This window comes from Cyphellophora attinorum (assembly GCF_001299255.1).
Source record: "Cyphellophora attinorum strain CBS 131958 chromosome Unknown Contig34, whole genome shotgun sequence".
Lineage (NCBI taxonomy): Eukaryota > Fungi > Ascomycota > Eurotiomycetes > Chaetothyriales > Cyphellophoraceae > Cyphellophora > Cyphellophora attinorum.
The window spans coordinates 173,320-195,881 of NW_017253262.1; the positions used below are offsets into that span (position 1 = coordinate 173,320).

At 55.0% G+C, this 22,562-nt stretch overlaps 8 protein-coding genes across 8 annotated transcripts; 3 read left to right on the forward strand and 5 right to left on the reverse strand.

Moving 5' to 3' along the window:
- Positions 1-107: 107 nt before the first annotated feature.
- On the reverse strand, positions 108-3,812 carry AB675_1665 (Inositol hexakisphosphate kinase 1; the record flags this gene model as incomplete). The annotated part of the gene is made up of 1 exon (XM_018141570.1): positions 108-3,812. One exon carries the CDS (start codon positions 3,810-3,812, stop codon positions 108-110), a length of 3,705 nt encoding a protein of 1,234 aa, XP_017996022.1.
- Positions 3,813-5,534: 1,722 nt separating this feature from the next.
- Positions 5,535-7,787, forward strand: AB675_1666 (uncharacterized protein; the record flags this gene model as incomplete). Its single annotated transcript, XM_018141571.1, has 1 exon — positions 5,535-7,787. The coding sequence occupies one exon, from the start codon at positions 5,535-5,537 to the stop codon at positions 7,785-7,787; it is 2,253 nt and encodes a 750-aa protein (XP_017996059.1).
- Positions 7,788-8,115: 328 nt separating this feature from the next.
- On the reverse strand, positions 8,116-9,084 carry AB675_1667 (Eukaryotic translation initiation factor 4E type 2; the record flags this gene model as incomplete). The annotated part of the gene is made up of 1 exon (XM_018141572.1): positions 8,116-9,084. The coding sequence occupies one exon, from the start codon at positions 9,082-9,084 to the stop codon at positions 8,116-8,118; it is 969 nt and encodes a 322-aa protein (XP_017996014.1).
- A 1,712-nt stretch (positions 9,085-10,796) lies between these two features.
- On the reverse strand, positions 10,797-11,137 carry AB675_1668 (uncharacterized protein; the record flags this gene model as incomplete). Its single annotated transcript, XM_018141573.1, has 2 exons — positions 10,797-11,050; positions 11,104-11,137. 2 exons carry the CDS (start codon positions 11,135-11,137, stop codon positions 10,797-10,799), a joined length of 288 nt encoding a protein of 95 aa, XP_017996015.1.
- Positions 11,138-11,581: 444 nt separating this feature from the next.
- Positions 11,582-13,501, forward strand: AB675_1669 (uncharacterized protein; the record flags this gene model as incomplete). Its single annotated transcript, XM_018141574.1, has 1 exon — positions 11,582-13,501. The coding sequence occupies one exon, from the start codon at positions 11,582-11,584 to the stop codon at positions 13,499-13,501; it is 1,920 nt and encodes a 639-aa protein (XP_017995972.1).
- Positions 13,502-14,287: 786 nt separating this feature from the next.
- On the forward strand, positions 14,288-18,174 carry AB675_1670 (Linear gramicidin synthase subunit D; the record flags this gene model as incomplete). The annotated part of the gene is made up of 4 exons (XM_018141576.1): positions 14,288-16,962; positions 17,013-17,453; positions 17,494-17,747; positions 17,813-18,174. 4 exons carry the CDS (start codon positions 14,288-14,290, stop codon positions 18,172-18,174), a joined length of 3,732 nt encoding a protein of 1,243 aa, XP_017996056.1.
- A 158-nt stretch (positions 18,175-18,332) lies between these two features.
- On the reverse strand, positions 18,333-19,092 carry AB675_1671 (uncharacterized protein; the record flags this gene model as incomplete). The annotated part of the gene is made up of 3 exons (XM_018141577.1): positions 18,333-18,747; positions 18,791-18,866; positions 18,924-19,092. The coding sequence occupies 3 exons, from the start codon at positions 19,090-19,092 to the stop codon at positions 18,333-18,335; spliced, it is 660 nt and encodes a 219-aa protein (XP_017996042.1).
- Positions 19,093-19,523: 431 nt separating this feature from the next.
- Positions 19,524-21,833, reverse strand: AB675_1672 (Pre-mRNA-splicing factor ATP-dependent RNA helicase PRP43; the record flags this gene model as incomplete). The annotated part of the gene is made up of 1 exon (XM_018141578.1): positions 19,524-21,833. The coding sequence occupies one exon, from the start codon at positions 21,831-21,833 to the stop codon at positions 19,524-19,526; it is 2,310 nt and encodes a 769-aa protein (XP_017995971.1).
- Positions 21,834-22,562: the final 729 nt, after the last annotated feature.

The window sequence follows — 22,562 nt, forward strand, 5'->3', positions numbered from 1 at the left end:
CGCCTGGCGTAAGCAATAGATATGAATCTATGCACCACAATATGGATACAGATGTGCCTCATCTCCCTGAGTACGACAGGAGCCAACACGTAGCAACACTATCAGCATCACACGCTGACGTCCTCATCGTCTCCCATCCTCATGTTTGGCACAGTGAATTTCGTGCCCGAGAGGGTTCGGCTCAGCCCAGCAGAACCATCATGCTGATCAGCCGTCGTCCCACTCGTCTCCGCCTCCCGCTCAATAACATCCTCGCGCTTAATATCGGCAAGAATCTGCTCAAAGTACGCCTTCAGCGTCCTCAGTCCCCTCAGATACCCTCGATCGATCTCCTGGGGATGCGTCGGCGGCGCAGGCGTATCGTCCGGCAATGGATCTTCTCCCACAATACAATTCGCGAAATCCACAACCTTGACCCGAATCTCTGGTGGCCATGGCTTGCCTTCTTTCTGCTTCTTCTTTGCGATATCGACACCCTGCTTCTCCGCCTCGAGTGCTTCGCGAGACCTCTCCGGTTCGGCGTCATACAGCATTAGCAAACTGCTGGCGTAGAAGCGATACCCTGGAAGGCGCCGGACCATGCTCTCGAGCTTGTTGAGCTTGTGCAGTATCGTCGGAATATGGATGGCCACGCTGCGGTAGCTGGCGCCATCAAACAGAAACCGAGTGAGTGCGTCGCGGAATTCAGGCCCAGCTTTGAGGTCGCGACCGTAGTACTTGTCTTCGTAGGATGCTTTCTTGAGTTTCTTGTCGAAGGTCTGCATACCGCAGACGCGGACACCTAGTTGGCGGGAGGTTGTTGTCTTGCATTTGCGCTGCTGGGATTCCTTCTTCTTCTTTGTTGCTTCGACGCCGTACTGGCGGGTGCCCATTTTGAGGTCTAGGACGCAGGGTCGGCCCATGCCGCTGGTGAGGTCTTCGAGTAGGATGAAGAAGGCCACTCGATCTCCTGATTTACTGATTGCTTGAGCTTCTTTCGGGTTGGAGGGAGTGGCGGGAGGCTGATGTAGGGTATGATGCATCTTCTGATGGTGGCCGTCGGAAGTACGTGAGTCTCCAGAGTGCCGGTCGGATACTGCGTGACCATTGGTTGCGGCGTGCTTATGTTGCTCGGTTGAGCCACCGGATCTTTTGTCATCGTCCATCGTAAAGACATCGCCACCGACATCATCTTCAACATAAGCTGCGTCGGAGAAGTACTCCAAATCCGGTTTATCGGTGCCATTCACTGACGTTCTGCGTCTCCTTAGAGCCATCCCAGAAGCTCGTCGCCGAACATGCGGCTTTGTACTCGCGATGGACTCGGAAGAAGCTGCGCTATCCGCTGTATGAACTCGATCGAGGGCTCGCATATCTTCATATGCAGATACTGATGAAGCTAGAGTAGGGGGCCCATTCTCAATCTCACGACGTACAGGCTGGCCGTTCAGAGCTCCAGTGTCCACTAGTGTGTCCGTGCTACGGCTAGCGTTGGACAGGGTATTCATCGAAAGATTGCTCCTTCTTCGCTGGCCCGGCTTCCTGATGCGTGGATGCGTTGAATGATGCACATGTCGCTGAGAGTGTCGAACCGGATCTCCAAAAACATCTCGCAGGACCTTCTCCTTTAGCTGTGAGTTGACCGTAGTGTTGCCCCAGCTAGGAGTGTGATCTGGCATCGCTGGTCTCAGTGAAGCACTGCTTCCATTGGGCACATGTGAGCTTTCTGGCCGATCAACATCAGTGCTCCTCTTTCGACCATGATTCGGATCAGTACTTCGCGGTCTTTCAGGTAGAGCGAAGTAGTCCGAGGGTATTATATGTCTGTTCTGTGCAATGAGCACTTGCGGAACAGCATCAAACACCTGCGAATGGCTGACAACACGGGGTTGTTCGCCGTTTTGTTGCAAATGTTCACCAGATGCTAGGCCGTTTGTTTCATGCTTGTGGTCAGCATCACCTGCGACTTCACCGGCTGTCGCATTTGGTTGTTCTGATGTCGACGCAACTTGCTGATCCTGCTTCGGACCTTTCGAGAAGGTGACGTTCAGCACGCCAATGTACATGGGTAAGAACTTTAGCATGTCAGGATGGCGCTGCTCAATACGCTCATAGAACTCATTCTCGCGATTATTGAGCTGTTTGCACACGGCACGTTTGGAGAAGCGAAAGATGGTGGAATGACCGCCTACTTGATGTTTATAGGGCTCCAGAACCACCTTGTTCCTCGGTCTGACAGCTTTTTCAGCACGCTTTCGTGATGGACTGCGAGGTTGCGTCGGAGTCCGGGCCATGTCTTCGTTCTGACTTTGCTGACCATATTCGTCGCCCGATTCAAGCTCCGATTCGGAGGCACTGAAGGTTCTTGGGTCTTCAACAGGTGCCAGCTTCGGAGTGACAGCCTCCTCGACTTGATCAGCAGGCTGATACTCGCCATGGAAGATCTTTGTGTCATGCCTGGACACGACGGAAATGTCGATGTGATCGGCAGCATGCTCGTCTTGATTGTCATCGACTTGGTTCGGGCCGAGTGGCTCTGCTTCAGCGCGAGGCGACAGTAAGGCATCGAGTGGCGGTATATCAGGTGATAAATCACCTGGCGACTTGAAGCGCTCAATCTCTTCGGCCGATGGGCCCGGATGCGGGTAGTATACTGCGGCGGAAATGTGTTCCTCCTCGTCATGCTCGGGCTCGACTGTGAGTTTGTGGTCGTGCTCAACAGCAGCATTCTTTGGCAGGTCACCACCTTCATGATCTTCAGGTAAGACAAGAGGACTTTGAACCGTCGGCGTCTCTGATAGAGTGAAGCGTTGGTGTCGAATGTCATCCAGGAGATCAGCTGGTATCTCTGGCCGGCGTCGAGAGGATTTTGATCGCCTGGAGGGTGAGCGAGACGCATCTCGAAAAGCCTGTCGTGCAAGAGTCGCTTCGGCAGTCAGCGCTGGACTCGGCGGTGGAGAGCCGACAACAGAGCCCGTCTTCAGAACCCGTTGCGGGGAAATCGGGCGGCTAGTCGTAGACGAGGGTAGTCGACCGCCTCCAGAGCTACCTGGCCGGGGCGGCGGTGACGTAGTACCTTCCTGAAGCTCTGGAAGCTGGCGATGATCGACACGCTTCTGATCTGCTTGAGGGTCCCAGATACCCATCATGTGACTTGTCTTTCTGCTTCTAGCCTGGCCTCCTGCCTCTGGTTTCTTGACCGTTGCCTCAATAGACTTGTCTGTGACTGAGCGTCCACGACTGACACTCCGCTCTGGCTTCTTCTCCGAGAGTGCTTCCTTTATGGCTGCATCGCGCCCAGCTCGGATGGTATTTGACCTCTGTGGTACAGGGTCCTTGTCTGCTGCTTGTTGATCTTTTGAGACATCTTGAGATCCTGAATGGTCCGGATCTTCCATATGAGTATCGTGGTTTGCACCGACGGTAACGTGAAATTGACTGTCCCAAGACTGGCCGTCCGAGTTGACTCGTTTCACACCTTTGATTGTACCGCTACTCTGCTTGTATTTCTTATCGCCACTAGCACCAGCAGGAGATGTCCACTCGGTATATTTTCTCGACTGTGATGTTGCAACAGCTTGTGAGAGCAATGAGAGCCTCTGAGAATCTGATGATGTAGTTCTTGAGGTGTAGGCAGGCCTGGCTGAGGTGCCTACAGAAGGTGTGGTATTATCATTTTTGGCAATCACGGCCTGTTTGTTCTGGACAACGTCTTGGTTGAGCAGGCGCGGGCTTGTCGGAGGTGAGTAGGTCGACCCGAGGGCAAGAGCACTCGTTGACCTGGACGAGCCAGGTCTGTTTTCTGTACCATCACCGGCTTGGTGAGAAGACATGAAAACATTTTGAGAAATCTGACGCTCGGCGGACTGATCAACTACCGGCGTGGCAGGGGTAGCATGGCTTCTGGCGGAAGGGAGGTGCTCTGACATAAGGAGGACATTGAGCAACCGTTGCCAGAATCGGCACGGCGTGTATATGTGATTGGTTAAGAGGAGCCCTGGGGCAGAATCAAAGTAGGACGGACGATATCAACGGATTTCGGATATGTGATGCGCACAGGGCAGAGCGGACTGGCGGTCAGTGGAACAGGCGTTGTATACGATCAAAGTGAGGCTGGGCGGGCGCAGAATTGTTTGTGTCAAGGTCAGACACTGTCGAATATGCGGAGCGACTGCTATCGAGGTGTTTGAGACGGGAAGGATGTGTTGTACTGTGGAGCAATGCAGACGGGCATTGAAGATGCGGGCACTTGAGGACCACGACATTCAAAATATGTGCGGAATCTCGATACGCTGGAATTTCTGTCCCGGCAGCGCCTTGGTGGAAATATACCAGTATTTTACCTAAGATTTTCGGTTCTAGGCTTGGACTGTAACGTGATCCCGGGCGGGAATGACGTTCTTCAAGAGCTTGTTGTCGCGTCCACTTCTTGCCTCGTCTTCACCTCCACCACCACTCATCCACTCCGTGTTGCACTGCTCTTTTCTTACTCGCAAATCTATCGGTGAATCGTTCTTGTAACGGGAGCGGACAGCTGTCATGGTGGGTATGCTGTCTGCCCCTGCTCTACCACGTTGATGGAATGCGGTGAGTGACCAGAGACAGCCAATCTCAAGTCAGCACTTCAGCACGTTGTCGACCTTGAACGCACCTTCACATTTACCGACATCAGATCAGCAGGGGTCGGATGCCATTCCCCGAGGAACAGCCCGACGCTTGTGTGGTGATTCGTATATCATGACTGAGCCACCAGCATCAAGTCGCTGGCAACGTGCTTGTGTGAAACGTTTCAAGGGTACGATTCGCAGTATATCAGGCCTAAACTGAGTTTCTTCAATTCCCTCTCAGCCTGGTCTACGACTGTAGTGTCTGGATTATCGCCACTTCGAGTGTAGGCTCCTCAACGGCCTGGTCGTCTTCCACGGCTCATGAGCCTCTGACCAGCGGAAGCGTGCTACGCGACGTCCGGCTGCAGTAACGACGCGCCCGTCCTGGAGCTCGAAGAAGCGGTCAGTATGACAGATTACCCCAAGAATTGGCGGTACGTGTCTTAGGGACCAGAGAAGCCGAAGCTACAGCGTTTCCCTTGATTTTGATGCCCGGTTCTTGTCTTCCTGGCGCGTCCAACTTCATAGCGAGTATGTCCATCGAAGTCTGGAATCTGACCTCAATGGTTTGCCATAGAACTCTTAATAGGCGTGTTTCTTATGCCTAGATGCGCACTGAATGCTTCTAGAAGATACCGGAGCCACCTTGAAAGGGGTCGCTCGGTTCCAACGAGACCATGTTGTATTGATTCATTAAGTCGAAGGAGAACGTTGATGATGAGTATCGTGGAAATGGTAGATCCTGCTAGTCGGAGCATTTAGCAATCCTTGTTCATCATTAGCGTACCCACGCCCCCGGATTTTCGGGTACCTGATCAGCCCTAGACGCGTCGCGGATTTTTGATCCGGCACTCATCCCACCTCTCTTTCTGAGCATCATCGGAGGACACACTGGGGACCGGTCTTCGTCAGGCGGAGGACGCGTCAAGCATCAAGCGCAGTATCACGATGCCTCCCGAAATCGCCGACTCTGACGATGAAGTCGATGTCGTTGAGCAGGAGCCTGGAAACGCCTCTAGTCCAGTCCCGACGCGTGGCTGCGACCAAACGCAGAGACTCTCGGATCAAGGCTCCAGCGCGATAAAGGGCACAGGAAGTACAGACAAGCTGATACGCACTCTGCAGGAGACAGAATATGTTGGAGTTGAGGACCTCGACCAGGCTTTCGGCCTCAGTGGACCGAACGGCAGGAAGAGAGCCTTGTCTGAGACACCACGAGATGACATGAACGTTGACCTCGAAGGTCCCAAGAATAAGAGGAATAAGACATATGGCTCCAAGACGAGAGCTAACTATGCTGAGTTCTTCAACAATCCTCCGCCATCGGTAGCTGAAGCACCTGTTGCCACCTCAACGACCGACTACCTGCCTACCATGGACTCCCCAACGAGTCCTCTAGAACCAGCGTCAGCGTCAAAGACCAGACAGCGCGATCGACCTAGGAGGGTCGCTAGTCTGCTGGAAATTGGCAACGAACGGCCGTACTCTACCTCTCTCTCGTCCATGGGAGGTCATAGGTCTATGAACGTCGATCCAAATGCCAATCCTTTCGGCACAGATTCTCAACCCGTCATGGACGATGATCATGCCGTTGACGGTAGTCGACCGGACCTCTCCCAGAACCTGCACTTGAACGATCTCATCAACGAGTTCGCTGAACAGAATGCACCATCTCAGATGTCAATCTCTCCTGCCCGTCCTTCGTCGCCAGTTGCGCCAGCAGTCGAACCTCTTAGTGACAGTGAGACGGCTGCGCCTCCAAACAACCTCAGATCTGGCAACGGAGAAGAGTCTGAACGACCGCTCAAAAGACGCAATACGGCACAGACGCCCGTCCGATCCTCAGCTCTTGTTGAGGAGCAACAAATTCAGCGGTCTGCATCTGTGACAACAGACATCTCGGCAGCATCCAAACCTGTGGTGGCAAAGAAGCGAGGGCGGCCTGCCAAAGCGAAGAAGGCATTGGATGTGGATATAGACGCAGACACTGACGAACTTCATTCAGTCATGGGCCCACCGGCACGGGCTAGCTCCGTCGATATCTCCTCGCAGGTCTCACAGCCCCCTCAATCTGCCAGCAATACAAAGCGGAAGCGGAAGCGCAGCAAAGTCGACGACGAGCCAGCTGACGTGGTCCTTAAGCAGCACCCTTCCAGCGAGCTCAACCTTAGCGACGAAGCAATGATCGGACTTCCAAAGGAGAACTACAAGCCGCGGCCGAGCCGCTCAAGATCGAAGCGTACTGACGAAGATGGAGGCACTCCAGCACCTGAATCCACGGCATCACGAGCTCAGACAGCCGAGATCGCAACGCCCAGGAAGGAGGCTACTCCTGCCAAACGCTCCACAGCCAAAGGCAAGAAGAGCAAAGTCAAGAGAGCCAAAACATCCGCCGCAGGCCTCCTTAAGGCATCCGCGCCCATGTTCGAAGACGGCGAGGAAGACGTCTTGTGGGTCGAAACCAAACCTTCGCCCGTCAAGCTTGATCTGCCACCCGACCTTGCCGTACTTAAGAAAGAGCAGACCCCTGACATCAACGAATCAGCCGACGAGCTGCAAAGCAACGCCGGCCGTCCTAAGCAGACTTTGCTCAGCGTTGAGGTACCCATCATGCCGGATGCTCAGTCGGACGCTGCAGCTGAGAAGAAGACGTCTAAGAAGCGTGGCAGGAAGCCGAAGCAAGGTCTTGCTGCTGCTCAGGAGGAGGACTCTGAGCGGGCACCCCTCGCCGAGAAAGACATCAACAAGGCACCCAACAAGACCACAAACGCGAAGTCCAAGCCGATCATTACCGACTCCGATGACGAGGAAGAAGACGACAAAGAGAACGCCGAGCAGACCGCCGCAGCCGCTCCGAAAGCCGATGCTGCCACTCCGCCCAAGGACAACGCTGTCACACCACAGTCTCCCTCCCCAACCAAACCTGCCATCCACTCACCCCTCAAAACCACGCTCTCCGCCTCATCAGTCTCCTCCCAACGCACCCAGCGCTACCGTGTCGGCCTCTCCAAACGCAGCAGCATCCCGAGCCTACTGCGTAAAGTCCAGCGCGACAAGCCGCCGCCGACCAAGACGGGCGTCAAGGTCAAAGAGTTCAAGGTTGCGGGGATAAACGACGGGACCGAAGGCGAGGAGGGTGAGGGCAAGTGGCCTGGCGTGTTGAGGGACAAAGACGGGCGGCTGGTTGAGTGGGATTTCTGAGCTGGTGGCGTCGTTGTCGCTTGCAGAGGCGCTCATGGCGCTGTAGGAGGACGTTCAAAGCCAGACGAAAATGGATCGAGATGGACGAACGAAGTCCTGAGGAGATGGGACATACCACCTAGTCTCTTTTAGCCAGTCATGCATTGCATGCACGCAAGTATTTATATGATACCCCAGAAGCAAATATGAAGTTATGATGAAAAGCCAATCTGGCTATGCTTCGATCATTTTCTGTCGATCAGACACATTCAGATCAGACCTAAGTTAACGCGACCGAACGCCAGATATGCAGCCATGCCTCGCATCCTAGTGCCGAACAATGCTTTCATCACGACTCCGACTCAACACTCTCATCTCCTCCCTTCTCCAGCACCTCCCTCCCCCTCCGTTCCCTACTCTCCCGCACAGCCTCCTCAAACCCAGCACAATCCGCGTGCACCTTGTAGTAATACTCCACCCCACTCCCCGCTCCCGTTCCAGGTCTCAGATCCGCGCTTAGCCCAGCCAACACCGCCTGTCCCAACTTCTCCCTGGCAGCCACATTCCGCCCCTGCTTCGTCCAAATACTAATCACCGCATGGTACACCCGACTGCTATAACTCAGCCCCAGCACGGCATCCCCGTGTTCGTTGATCGCGGCTTGGAGCTCGCCGCCGAGCGTGAGGAGGCAGAGTTCTTCCCAGGTGCGGAGCGCTTTGCCTTTCTCTCCTGAGGAACCAGGACTAGCACCGTCGTCCTTCCGGATCTTCAGAACGAAACAGCCCCCCTCAAGATTCGCAAGATCCTCCCAGAGCGGCAGCACGCCGGAGCGGAAGAAGTGGATGGAGGAGCGGGTGGGCAGGGAGGACCAGGGGGTGTTGTTGAAGATGCGGTAGAAGGTGGCGATGTCCTTGACGGAGGAGGAGAGGAGGGTCAGGCCGTTGGTGGTGACTTCTGTTGTGTTGGGTGAGGTCGAGGGAGAGGAGTTCTGGGGTGATGTGCTGTTGTAGGGCTTGGAGTGCCATGCGCACCAGATGTACTGGAATGGGAGAGGACGGAGGCGGGTGAGGACTTCACGGTGCATGGCAGAGGAGGTGCGGCGGGGCATGGGTGGACGTGAGCGGGATTGGATGTCATCTTGTGTTGCTGCTGGTAAGGTCGTCGAAGGCGTAGCGGTCGGAGCTTGTGGTTGTGGAAGATTTGGGTTCCGAGAGCGCGCCAGGTTGTCGAATGTGGAAAATCGTGACCTGGAAGGAATTGATTCGTCCAGTGTTGGGAAACTGGTCGTTCCAGATGGTCTCGCTGCCGTCGTAGTCATCGTGTGTAAATCGACTTGCTATCGTCCGTAGCCTCCTGGACTGTGAGCTGGCCTCCTTCCGGCAGCAGTAATGCTACGGCTAAGGATGAGCGGTAAAAACGAACGGACGTGCGGAGCAAGATGCTCAATTGAATGGCAGCTTGCCTTGCAGCAGCAACGAAAAGGGAAGAGCAGAAGTTCACACATCCACGTCTTTTTGTCATGTACCTACCACTCCTCTCCACCCACCATCCGTCACATCTCTGATCCGAGCACTGCAGCAGCCCACAATGGACCTCTCAAGTTTCGAACTTTCCGTCAAGGACTGGGGAAGGTCACCATGATGAAATTATGCGAACCCTATTGCACCGTTCTGCTGCATGAGATGCTTGAGCAACACAATCGTCTGCCTGATTGGACGGTCTGGGCGCGTAGCATTGTGAAACGAGTGGGCTCCCATCGGTTTCAGGTTGCTTGGGACCAAGCTCTTTCTCTGCGCGAACCACGTCACGGCATTGGATTGCGTAGAGTGTCGGCTGCACGGGTGCGAGAGCGAAGACGGAATGATGTGGAAGCAAACAAACGGCCTCTACATGAGAGGAGCACGATGACTGCAGGCTAGGTGCGAAGGGCAGGATCATCATTTGTACTTAGGTAAGCTGGCTGACATTAATATACCGCCGAGGTCTTGGTAGACCGGTTGACACTACATCTCATCACGCTGCTCCCGCGGCTGTTGTTCTTCGCCTCGGTGTCTTGCTTAGTGTATGTAGCCTATGCGAACATGGAGGGTCGGTGCCAGTGCGGTGCAGTGCGATTCCGGACTGATCGTGATAAGCCTCTAATAGTCCTTGTCTGCCACTGCCTGGGTAAGATCACACGCAACGTGTCACTGCTACTAGTAGAGCAGACGCTAATCGCGATAGCAGAGTGTCGATGGGTAGGTCGCTAGTAGTAGAAGCGCAATGACATCGGCGAATCTCGCTCACTCAAGGACAGCAATCAGCCTCTTCGTACGGCCTCTCCGCCATGTTCCCTGCCCAGGGAGTTCACTTTGAACCTGCCTCCAAAGAGCACCTGACGTTTTGGTCACGGACAACATTCAACGGAGTGGAGAAGCAATGCTGGTTCTGTCGGACCTGCGGGACGCGGCTCTATCATCACTGTCCAGGCGCAGAGAACTTCACGATCAAGGCTGGGGCGCTGACTGGCCTTACGCGGGAGATGCTTGACAAGGCAACTCATATCTGGGCCAAGGTTTGAGACAGAATCGATATGATGGTAGCGTACACTGACGACGAAAAGAGAGCTATTACGCCGATTCCAGAGGGTGTCGAGGTGTACGATGAGGAACCGGCGGACTGGTAAGAATGAGCAAATTCGGGTCAAGGTCACTGAATATGAGCAGGCTTGACTTGCTCCAACGAAGCTCCCACTCGCCCCACAGCAGTGTGAATTGGCTTCATAATGCTCCATGTATGAGATCGTTGATGAGGAAAGCGACTGATGGGCAGGAAGAGCATGTTCAGTCAAGGTCATTCAATTATGATCAGGGGTTGACGTGCTCCCGTGGGACCCGTTCCTTGCCTCGCAGCGAGACGTGCTCTCCGCAAAATGATCCGTGTATACATTCGTTTGCCTCGTGAAAATGATCTGAGCGCCGCTTTTTTTGATGATGTACAGATCCCGCCTGCCCGGCCAGCATCATGCAGCAAAAACCCAAGGACGACGCATCACGAGCCTGTATGTGCCGTGAGCGCACCACCAGGCTCTTCACCGGCTGCTTCTCGTTCCGCTCGTCGTTTACGCTTTTCGATCAAAATATTCTTCCGCTGCTGCAGTAGTTGAACCTGCCGCTGCTCCACGCCCGTCATCCACCAGCCAAACGATGCACCAATTGAGCCGAACACTGGGTACCATATCAAGGCGCCTCGTTGGAAGAATGGCCGCATCTCGATTCCGAGTTGCATCAGTCTCGTTGCTACGCCTGTGTGGTTATTAGTCAGTAGCTCGCGAGGGAAGCTGCTAGGCCGAGCTCACCAAAAGCAGACCAAAACAGAATTTTCGACACCATCTTCGCGGGAGAAAAGGGGAGTCTATTGTGGCACTGGCACGCTCGAGACCAATGTTCGTGATGGCGTGGAGTGTGAGAGCCACGAAGGACGTTTGTTGATAAGGCCTGCGGGCTTGCTTGCTTGTCCGCCTGTTTGGGTATTTGGGTCCCGCGGAGCTGGCGAGGAGATTGCGGGAGGCCAGGAGAGTCGTAGGACACGCGTATGGGCTTTTGTTGTGATTGTCGCGGTCGAGTCAAGCTGTAGCAGGGAGCAGGGTAGTAGAATTGCGGTTTCCTCAAGCTTGGGTACTTGCCGAGACAAGCCGGAGAAAGTAGGACTTAGCTCCGGTAGCCGAGTGTTCTCCAGCGACGACCACACGGCGCGCATACCGCATCTTCTCACACATCACGTCTCTCAGTCGCTGTCGTTTAATGCATCTCTGCTAGGTCACACTCGCTATCACCATGGCGGACGCCGTCATGACCGACGCGCCGCCACTAGCGGTCTCACTCCGCCCAAAATACAAACTCTCAGAACTCCCTCTTGTCAAGGAGCAACGCTCTGCCATTGACACCCTCCTTCTCAAGTTTAAGAAGCAAGGCGGCTATGACTCGATGCGCAAGCAGGTCTGGGCCAGCTACAATACCTCCGAAGCCAAGACCGCACTCACCGAGCAAATCCACCGCGTCGCCGATGCCGAGATCGATCGCAACCCCGACCTACTGTCGCGAGATCGCGGGAAGGCAGCGACATTGATGCAGGGCTCGCTCGATCGTTCCGGCATCTACAATGATGTTGAGGCGCGCATTGATCGAGAGATTGCGAAGCATATCGATATGGTCCTGACGTCTGTGCGAGACATACGCAAAGCCGATGTGGGTGTAGAGCAAGCACTCGAGGAGGAGATGCGTGGAGGAAAGACGGACGATGATTACATGCAGGAGACACAAGCTCGCGTCGAAGAGCGAACGAATAACAGAGCTAAGCTGGAGGAGATCTCACTGCAGATGGCTGAGATTAAGGCCAAGATTCGGGCTGCTGAGGAGAAGAAACGTGCTGCAGAGGAGGCTAAGCGTGCAGAGGAGGAGAGAATTCAACGCGAGAAAGCCGACGAAGAACGACGTGAGCGACGTCGAAAGGAGCAGGAAGAAGACGATCGCCGAGAAGCAGAGCGCATCAAGGCCAGAGACGAACGAGCTCGACTACGCGAGAAGGAGCGCAAGGAGCGTGAGGCCGAATATGAGCGTGAGCGCGAAGAGCGAGCACGTCGAAGAGATCGGGAGAGAGACCGTGATGTTCGGCCTCGGGACAGTGATCGCAGAGATCGCGATCGCGACAGTCGGAGAGGATCAGTGGTCGAGAAGAAGGACGTTAATGACGAGAAAGATCTCGAAGCCACTGCCCTGGAGCTGCTCATCAGCGAAGGCAAGCAACTAGCCGAGTCATCAAGATCCACAACCCGACGAGCCGATTACGACAATCGCGACTACCGACGACGAGATCGATCACGAGACTCGACCGTCAGACGCCGGGATTCTGTCCGTGACAGAGACAGCAGACGAAGCCGCTCAAGGACGCGCCGCGTCACACCACCCATCGTCGAGAAGCCCAAAGCCAAGAAAGAAGCCGATGACGACTCAGACAGAGAAGAAGGCGAAGCGCGCTCTAAGAAAGCCAGCGAAAGCCCTGCACCAACAAGTCGTGATCAAAGCAAAGCACGGACACAAGCTCGTGATCGCGAGCGACGGCCTCGATCAGCCAGTCCTGCTGGTATCGACCGATACGTGCCAGGCGGAGGCTCGCACCGAACTGCTGAGGAACGGGAGCGCGATGATGCCCATCGAAAAGTTCGTGGCGATGACAAGCCGAAGGATCGACAGCAGCGGTCTACGTTTGGGCGGTATGACAAGTGGGAGCGTAATGACAAATATGATCGATATGATGGTCGCGATGGTGGGCGTGATGCAGATCGCAGAGACTCGCGACGCGGCGAGCGCAGTCGCAGTCCACAACCGAGGAAGAGAGACGAGCGTCGAGATAGCAGGGATGACCGAGATCGCCGTGATGGAGGTCGGGACGATAGAAGCCGTCGAGACGACCGCTCAAACCGGGACCGAGGAGGCAGAGACGACGACAGAAGTGCTCGCGACCGAGGCAGCAGGAACGACGACCGTCGTGACCGCGACCGCTCTCGCAATCGGGACGATCGTCGAGATGACCGTCGGGACCGCGATAGACGAGATCGAGACACAGACAGGAGCGATCGCAGAACGGATAGCAGGACGCAAGATCGAGACGATCGTCCGCGGGACAGAGAGCGGGATAGGGACAGAGACAGGGACAATGATCGATACAGATCTTCTCGTGGTGGTGGGCGAGACTAGGCGGACTGCTACACACCTGGAGATGCATCCCGTAGCGCATCGGAGTCTTCATAACTTGAGTATTGGCAGTATCTGGAGACCATTGCTGTCGTTGTTCGCGCATCAATGACCTTGTGTAGAGAGCTGTAGCTAGCCAATTACAGCCTAGCGTTCACCCACGCTTGTTACGTCGACGCTGTGACTGTTGCAATGCAATGACCGACTTGTTGTTCATACTGCATTCTATTCTATTGTCTTCCGGTCGGCCACGAGGCAGTAGTGACCGCGCACGGCTCCTATTGAAGTCAGACTTCGGGGATCGAACCTGCCTTCGAGCTCCCTTCATAGGTCTCGGCGATCCATCTCGTAGCACCGAAGTTGCTATTCGAAGACTGCTATGTATCGAGGATCTGTCGAAGCGAGCCAGTTTTGGACGCGCTCTGAGGAATGAGCCATGCGGTAGTTGTCATCGAGGTCCAAATGGACTGTAACAGAAGCAAATCCAATGGCTCTGGCCGCTCAGCGAGCCCAGGCATGTCGCCATTCTGGCGCGTCTCGGAATGAATATCCTGCTACTCTTGATTGGCTGTATGACGACAGCAAACTCAACGCTTCTTGTCCTGCTTCCAGGTTCCACTCACTGATCGTAACAGTAGCTTGAGGCAACATATAGCACTAATCATCTATTCGAGGCGTCAAGTGTCCTCCGTCTACCAGAAGGAGCGCATATCCAACGCCGGCGAGGGAATAGGGTTGCCGTCTGTTACCAACTCAGGCTTCTTGGTATCTGGCCGCCAAGCAATCACAATGCCAGTACTTGATACACGATTAGACCTGCCCACACTATTTTCAAAACAGGTCTCTGCGACTCCGGACGCTTCTGCGTTAGAGGATGAGAATGTCGCATACACATATGCCGAGCTCGATGCGAAAGTCGACGCCTTGACACAACGACTGCGAGGGTACGGAGTTGGCCGAGACAGTCTCGTTGGTGTGCTGTTGGGTCGAAGTGCCGACTATGTCATTGCTTGTCTTGCCATCCTCCGCGCAGGAGGAGCATTCCTTGTCTTGGAGTTGGCGTACCCACCGGATCTGCTGTCAGATGTGCTTGAGGATGCGGCTCCAGTAGTCGTTATCACACAGACTGCAGAAGTTGGGAAGATCAAGGAAGGGACGCCAACAATCATCATTGACGACAAGACCAACGATACAAATGGCTCGACTTTTGAGCTTCCACCTCTGCCATCAGAAACAGATCTGGACCGATTGTGTTTCGTTGCATATTCTTCTGGCACGACGGGCAAGCCCAAAGGGATCGCAAATCCCCACAGAGCTGCTGTTCTTTCCTACGATCTAAGATTCGGTGTCAGCGATCAGAAGCCCGGTGATCGAGTCGCCTGCAACGTGTTCTTTGTATGGGAAATCCTCAGGCCATTACTTCGTGGTGCTACCGTTGTCACTGTGCCTGACGAGACCAGCTATGATCCAAACTTGCTTGTGGATCTGCTCGCATCAAAGAAGATCACAGAGACTTTGATGACACCAACGCTCCTGGCTGCTGTTCTTTCGAGACATCCCCAGATAGGCAAACGACTTCCTGATCTACGAACATTACTGTTGAACGGCGAGGTGGTTACCACTGATCTCGCCCGACGTGCACTGAAGGCTCTACCTCAAACACGCTTGCTGAACGTGTACAGCGCATGCGAGACACACGAGGTTGCAACGGGCGACGTTAAAGAGATGCTAGGCGAATTGAACGACGATGCTGTCTATTGTCCGGTCGGACCCCTACTAGTCCCAAAGCGTACGTATGTGCTGGATGATAGTGGACAGCGTGTTGAGAAGGGAGAAAGCGGCGAGCTATTCGTGGGTGGAAAGCTACTTGCCCGAGGCTACATCAATCGTCCTGAGACTACAGCACGAGCCTTCATCCCAAATCCATTCGACTCGTCGCCGGGTGCAGTAATGTACAGAACCGGCGACCTGGCTCGAATCCTGCCTTCTGGTCTCCTCGAGATCACTGGCCGTGTCGGTGCGATGATCAAGCTTCGCGGCTACTCTGTCGTACCCGGCAAAGTTGAGAACGCAATCGTCAAGAACCTAGCTGTAAAGGCATGCGCGGTGGTTGCTCATGGCGAAGGCTTGGATCGACAGCTTGTTGCCTACGTAGCACCCGAAAAGGATGCATCAGATCGACCGACTGTCGAGATCAATGATTCTGGCCACAGCCCGGGAGCTCGGAGTGTACTCAAACCATTTCTCGCGCAGTATATGATCCCAGCGCTGTGGGTGCAGGTCGACGGTTTGCCCACCCACGAGGTCTCCGGCAAGGTCGACCTGAAGCGACTTCCGCCTCCACCTCTTCCGGGCGCGGTCAATGGGGCAAAGAAGGAAGAACGCGATCCCATCGGCATTGACGACATCGCCGAGATCTGGGCAACCACGTTACGCACCTCGCGGACGAACATCACGCCTGAAAACAGCTTCTTTGATCTTGGTGGCCATTCTTTGTCATTAGCTGAGCTTGCCTCTAGACTATCAAAAAGCTTTGGCTTCCGGGTTCCTGTCGCGCGGCTAGCAGACCCGCCCACGCTCAACGGCCACCTCGAGACAGTACGGGCCGTTCGTGACGGCCAAATTGCGGCCGTACAGGCCGATCTCCCAGCGGTGTTGAAGGCAGACAGCGTCCTCGACGAGGACATCAAGGCCTCGGGCGCCACCATGAAGTCGATCAAGAATGCGAGCACCGTGCTTTTGACTGGTTCGACGGGCTTTCTGGGTGCCTTCCTTCTCAACGATCTGCTAGAAAGCACGACAGCCAAAATCATCTGCCTTGTTCGTGTCAACGACCCGAGCGAAGACGATGTCCCGTCAGGCATCGCGCGCATTCGTCGCAATATGATCGATTTTGGGATCTGGAATGACTCAATCATGGACAGAATGGAGGTATTGCCCGCCAATCTGTCTAGGAAACGGTTCGGCTTGGCACAAGAAGACTATGATGCTCTGGTCACCGAGATGAAATCGAATGTCATCGTCCACGCTGCAGCTGCGGTCAATCTGGTGTACCCTTATGCAGCTCTCAGGAATGCCAATGTTGGAGGCACTCGCGAGATCCTCCGTCTGGCGTGCAAAGCTGGCGCGACTGTGCAATATGTCTCGACCAACGGTGTGCTGCCACCCTCTCAAGGCGGCTGGCCGGAAGAAGCTATGCTCGGCATTGAACATGTTCCCACCAAGCTTGCCGATGGCTATGGTCAATCGAAATGGGTGGCTGAACAGCTTGTGGTTGAAGCTGGCCGGCGAGGTCTGCCTGTGCGCATTCTTCGAGCTGGAACTATCTCAGGTCATAGCAACACGGGAGCTGCTAACGCTTGGGACTTGCTGAATGCCTTGATTGTAGAGTCCATCCGCATTGGACACTATCCTGACGTGCCTGGCTGGAGAGCTGAGATGACTCCTGTTGATTTCGTGAGCAGGTACGCAATTCATACACTTGTTCGCAGGCGCCATCACTGACATGCAACAGAGCAATCGTACATCTCGCCACGCACACAGATCCGAGTCAAACAGTCTTCCACCTCGGCGATCCGGACCCAGTACCATGTAGCCAGGTCTTCGAGGATCTTGCCGAGCTAGGTTACCCTACCAAACCCATGCCATTCGACGCGTGGGTGGCTCTCTGGAACGAACAGCGAGCATCTCACAAAGGCGGCGACGGAGCCTTCACAATCGATATCCTGCGCTCCGGTATGCCATCAATCGAATTCCTTCGCGGAATCGTCGTGCTTAATAACACCATGACGCGCCCCTTTCGCACGGCCGTGGCACGACCCAGAGTGGACAAAGTCCTCCTCGAGACCTACACTCGCCACTGGCACGCCCGCGGCTGGCTCCGCTCACCACCTTCTATGTCCCTCTCGAAAGGCGGCTCAGCCAAGCAACCCCGCTTCGGGCCCCTCAGCGGCAAGTAGCCGTCATCACCGGCGCCAGCTCAGGCATCGGCGCAGCGTCGCAGCAGCCCTAGCCCACGAGGGCTGCCATCTCGCCCTTGCTGCCCGCCGGGTCGACGCCCTCGAAGCAGTGAAGAAGCGTCTTGTCGTCCGAGAAGGCAAAGTCATCATCCGCAAGACAGACGTAACGTCCCGCAAAGACGTCGAAGCACTAGTCAAGGACGCCGAAAGCGAGCTCGGGCCCGTCGACATTCTCGTCTCCTGCGCCGGAGTCATGTACTTCACCATGATGAAGAACGTCGTCTCGACGAGTGGGAGCGCACTGTCGACATCAACTGCAAGGGTCTACTACACTGCCTCTCCTCCACGATCCCAGGCATGCTCTCCCGCGGTTCGGGGCATATCGTCGCCATCTCCTCCGACGCAGGCCGCAAAGTCTTCCCCGGACTAGGCGTGTACAGCGCCAGCAAATTCTTCGTCGAGGCAACCCTGCAGAGCTTGCGGCTAGAGACCGCGGGGTCTGGGCTGAGGGTTACAAGTGTGCAGCCGGGGAACACGCAGACTGATTTGTTGGGGATGAGCAGTGATCAGGAGGCGGTGAAGAAGTATGGGGAGCCCAGTGGGGCGCAGATACTGGATCCGGCGGATGTGGCGAATGCGATTGTGTATGCGTTGAGGCAGCCCGGGCATGTGGCTGTGAATGAGGTGCTGATTGAGCCGAGGGATGAGCCCATCTAAGTTGCTCTTCTTGGTAGAACGCCGGTGGATCGTGGTTTCGCAGTGTGCAATCGTATTCATGCCGTAGTGCCCTCCTTGTAGGGACTTTTTGACGCGTCTCAGCGCTGCCGGACTGGCGCTCTCGTTCTTGTACGCTCGCCTTCATCTCTCATCACTCTCTACATCCACGCTCCAAAAATGCCCCACGCCGCCAGCCGTCCACTTCCCGGCCTCGTCGCCCCTTCTCCAGGCCCATGGTTGAAGCCGCTGGTCTTCTTCGCAACCCCGTTCCCCTTGCCCACCCTTCCCTCCTGCACCTTCTTCTCCTTCGCCTTCCCAGTTCTTCCCTTGACCCGCTTGCCCTCATCCTGGCTCAACGCAACCAACGCCACCCACTCCCCCGCACCCGGCACGCGCCCGCGCATACGCTCTCCGTCTCCCATGACCGTGTAGCTGGCTCCCTGCTTGCTGAACAGCTTGGTGACAGCGGCCTCCCCGAGCAGCACAACAGCTTGGTCGCGCGAGACGCGCCAGATTTTGTCGCCGTAGAGGTTGACGCCCTTGTGGGTGGCTTCGAGGGACTTGTTGATGGCGCTACGGTTTGTGTTAGCTGTTTTCGTTTCGAAAATGTTTGTACTAGTTGAGGAGGCCTCTGAAGTAGTTTACGTACATGTGCTTGTTGTAGTGGCGGCTCATCTCCGTTGGGTCGCGCTCTATCGCGTGGTAATCAGTATACTGCTTGTTTTTTCCCGGAGTGGGAGTACACGTACCGCCATGCTGGCCACACAGGTCGCAGACGACGACCTGCTCGCCGGGAAGCCACTTGTGGGGGCGACTCGGCTTGCTGGAAGCGGGCGAAGCAGCCGGCGCGACCGCCGGACCCGGTACTGCAGCAGCAGCAGTGGCAGCGACGGAAGCAGAGCGGGAAGCACGAGGCATCTTGTGATTGATTGTGGTTTAGCGTGGTTTGTAGTGCGAGGCGTTCAGGCAAATACTTGTGAAGTGGAAGCAATAGCCGCAGATAACCGAGATTTTTTATATGGCTGAAAGAAATGGCTGCCTAGTGCCAAGAGAAAAGTGGGGGCAGGTTCAGTTGTGGCTCACTTCAAGATGGCTGTGTTTGAATCGGCAGCGGCAGATTCACCTGCTAGGCAGTACTCTGAACATGTGCACATTAGGGTCTTGGGAGATTGGGATCTTTTTGAAGCAATATCTCGCGTCATGTATGGGCAATTGCAGCAGTCGTGGGTCCTGGACTGGCGACTTCGATCTCACTCGTACCAAAAAATGCTGCTTATGCCCAATCGCTGGCCAGATCATCCCGACATCAGCGTTTTCGAATCTATGAATATGCTCTTGAGAGCGCATGTCTAGCGACCACCCTTCATCTTCTGCCGCCTAGCCACCCTCTCTGCAATACGCATCAAAGCGGTCTTCATCTCACCCTTCGGAAACTCGTCCAAGTTGTAGTAATTAGGCGCGATCTCAGCCAACCACTCTCCTCGTATGCCCGTGACATTTCTGATGTAGTTCTTGCTCGTAAGCACAAACTCGTTGTAGATGACCCACTCAGACTCCTGACCTAGCACTGTGCTCGGATGAAGTAGAACAGTCTGGTTGTCCTTCACGGTCGTGTAAGTCTTGCCGTTCGCCTCTCGCTTAGCCACCTGCATGAAGAAGCCTGACACCAGTGCTCTCCGGATGTTTTCATAGTATTTCTTGTCTTCGAATGGTGTGGACACTAGCTCGAGCTCTGAGCGCTCCATGATGCGCTTGAGCTGGAGACGAACATTGTCGGCAGATTGCAGACTCCTGAGGTTGAGGAAATGGTCGTGACACCACTGTCGAACATTCGCTTGTGCCTCATCGCCCTTGAAAGCATGATAGACATTGAGCATCGTCAGATGGTCGCCGTCTGGGTGTGCGAACAGTGCTTTCATCTCATCAGCTCGTTTGCGGGCTGCCGCGGGTCGTACGAAGACTTGGGGAACTGAAAGCAACGCAGTCAAGCTCAAAATCTCATTCGAGCAGTAGAACTCGGGCGAAGAGATCAGCATGACTGCTAAAGCTGGATCGAGGGGAAATTCTGAGGCGACTCTACCTAAGTGCGTCAGATTTCCGTCATCGTCGAGACAGGCCAGGTAGTTGAGTTCCTCCAACGCACGCATCATCGTTTCGGGTGCTGGCGGATCCATCAAGTCGAAGTCTACCAGGTTCTCAACTCCCAACTTCTTGAGTTCCAGCACTGTCGAGGAGAGACTCGATCGCAGAAGCTCGGGATATGTTTGCTCTATCAACTCCTTCTTGAAGGCTTCTTCAGTGTAGATGCGAAAGCACTTTCCTGGTCGGGTACGTCCAGCACGACCAGCACGCTGCTGCGCTGACGCCTTCGAGATAGGTGACACGAGCAGGGACTCCACGCGAATGCGAGGATTGTACACCTTCTGTTTCGAGAAACCAGGATCCACGACGTAGACGATACCATCAATAGTCAACGACGTCTCGGCAATATTGGTCGATACAATACACTTCCTACCAGGACGCTTGTTCTTCCCACGTGGGGGCGGCGGAGGCTCGAAGATGCGTTGTTGATGAGCAGGCGGCAGACTGCCGTATAATGGGTACACCTTTAGCGTTCCTGCGTCAGCTTCCCGAATCATCTCGTCGGCTTCCAAGCTGATCTTGCGGCAAGCGTCCTCGATTTCTTCTTCACCTGTGAGGAATAGCAGAATGTCGCCTTCAGGCTCTGTTGCATGGATCTGAAACACTGTGCGAAGTGCGGCCTCGACATAGTCATTCTCTGCCTCAGGTGTGTAGAATATCTCAACTGGGTGTGTTCGACCGGGCACGGCCAGTAGTGGTGCATTATTGAAGTAGCGCTGGAACTTTTGAGCATCGAGCGTTGCAGACATGATTATCAACTTCAGGTCTGGTCGTCTCTTGACCACTTCCTTGAGCAGTCCCATCAAAATGTCAGTGGCGAGTGTTCGCTCGTGGGCCTCATCGAGTATAATGGTGCTGTACCGATTCATATCGGGGTCGTTCATGGCTTCTCGGAGCAGCATACCATCTGTCATGTACTTCAATATCGTCTTCGGACCCGTCATGTCCTCGAAACGAATGCTGTATCCAACCTCCTCGCCTAGTTCGACATCCATCTCGTGTGACACACGCTCTGCAACGGACATGGCTGCCACTCTTCGAGGCTGCGTGCAGGCCACAAGCCTTCCTTCCCGCTGGGGCATGTCGTCGTAGAGGACGAACTGAGGGATCTGTGTAGTCTTGCCTGAACCAGTCTCACCAACAAAGACGAGAATCTGTGACTTCTGGTACAGTCCGAGGAACTCGTCTCTCTGCGCGTTCACAGGCAGGTTGCGTCTGGTCTTCAATATCGATCTGTAGCGCTGTGTGAACGGTCGTCCGGTGAACGGATTGATCTCGCCATCCTCGGCAGCGGCAGCTTCTTTTGCGGTGCTGGAGTGCCTCTGCATCTTGTCCAGAGGTGTGCCTGTTCGGGATGGGGGAGTGGCGGACCCATTGGAATGCCCGTTGCTTTCGTACATGTGTGCGAGGTATGGATTGTTCCGAGGGTCCAGACTGGCGCCCGAAGTCGAGCTCGTCGTCTTCTGTCGCTTCGAAGGAGCGCCGTCCGCATCATCGCCGTTTCTGCGGGACGCCATTGTTCCTGTCATGCTAGTGCAGGATCGAGTGGCAGCCTGTGAGTGACGAGAATGCGCAGGAGGCGTGCGAGAAACACCAGAGAGTCCACGGTTGTCGCCGCCCACGATTAAGCTGCGCTACACAGGTTTCGCCACACAGCAATGCATAGATATGTATGCGGTCGACCGGTTGACTTCTAACCTTGAAAATATTGGAAGTCGTCCAGCTATCGATAACGAAAGTGCCGCAAGGCTGAGTGTCACGTGTCACATAGAGAAGCTTCGACGAGGCTACCTCCATGTTCGAAAAGAGTCTCTTCGCTGAGGCTTTCGGGCTAAATTCGTTCACCTCTTCCCAAAGCGCACATCGGCAAATCGAACTTGTCATGTGACATTCGCGATATTCGCGACATGGCAGTAACATCGGCAAGTAAGTTCAAGGGACAAGCTTCGAGACAAGCAACACTGTCGCACCATACTCGGCCAACGGCTCCCCCTGATCGACGGAGTGAGCACTAGTCGCGAAGATCTATGGTCAGATCGGCGACACAGCCGATCTCTATTGGTTCTTGGGACCCCAAAATTCGGGTTTTGCTCGCTCCGCCGGGATGGTCCTGCGTCTTTGCTCGTGTGCTCACACGTGGACACCCATGCCATCATGTTGACTCGTCGGGGATTCTCTCCCTTGTGGGGCTGACAAGATTTTATCAGACCCACGGTCAGATACTGACTCGAGCTATTCACACGAAG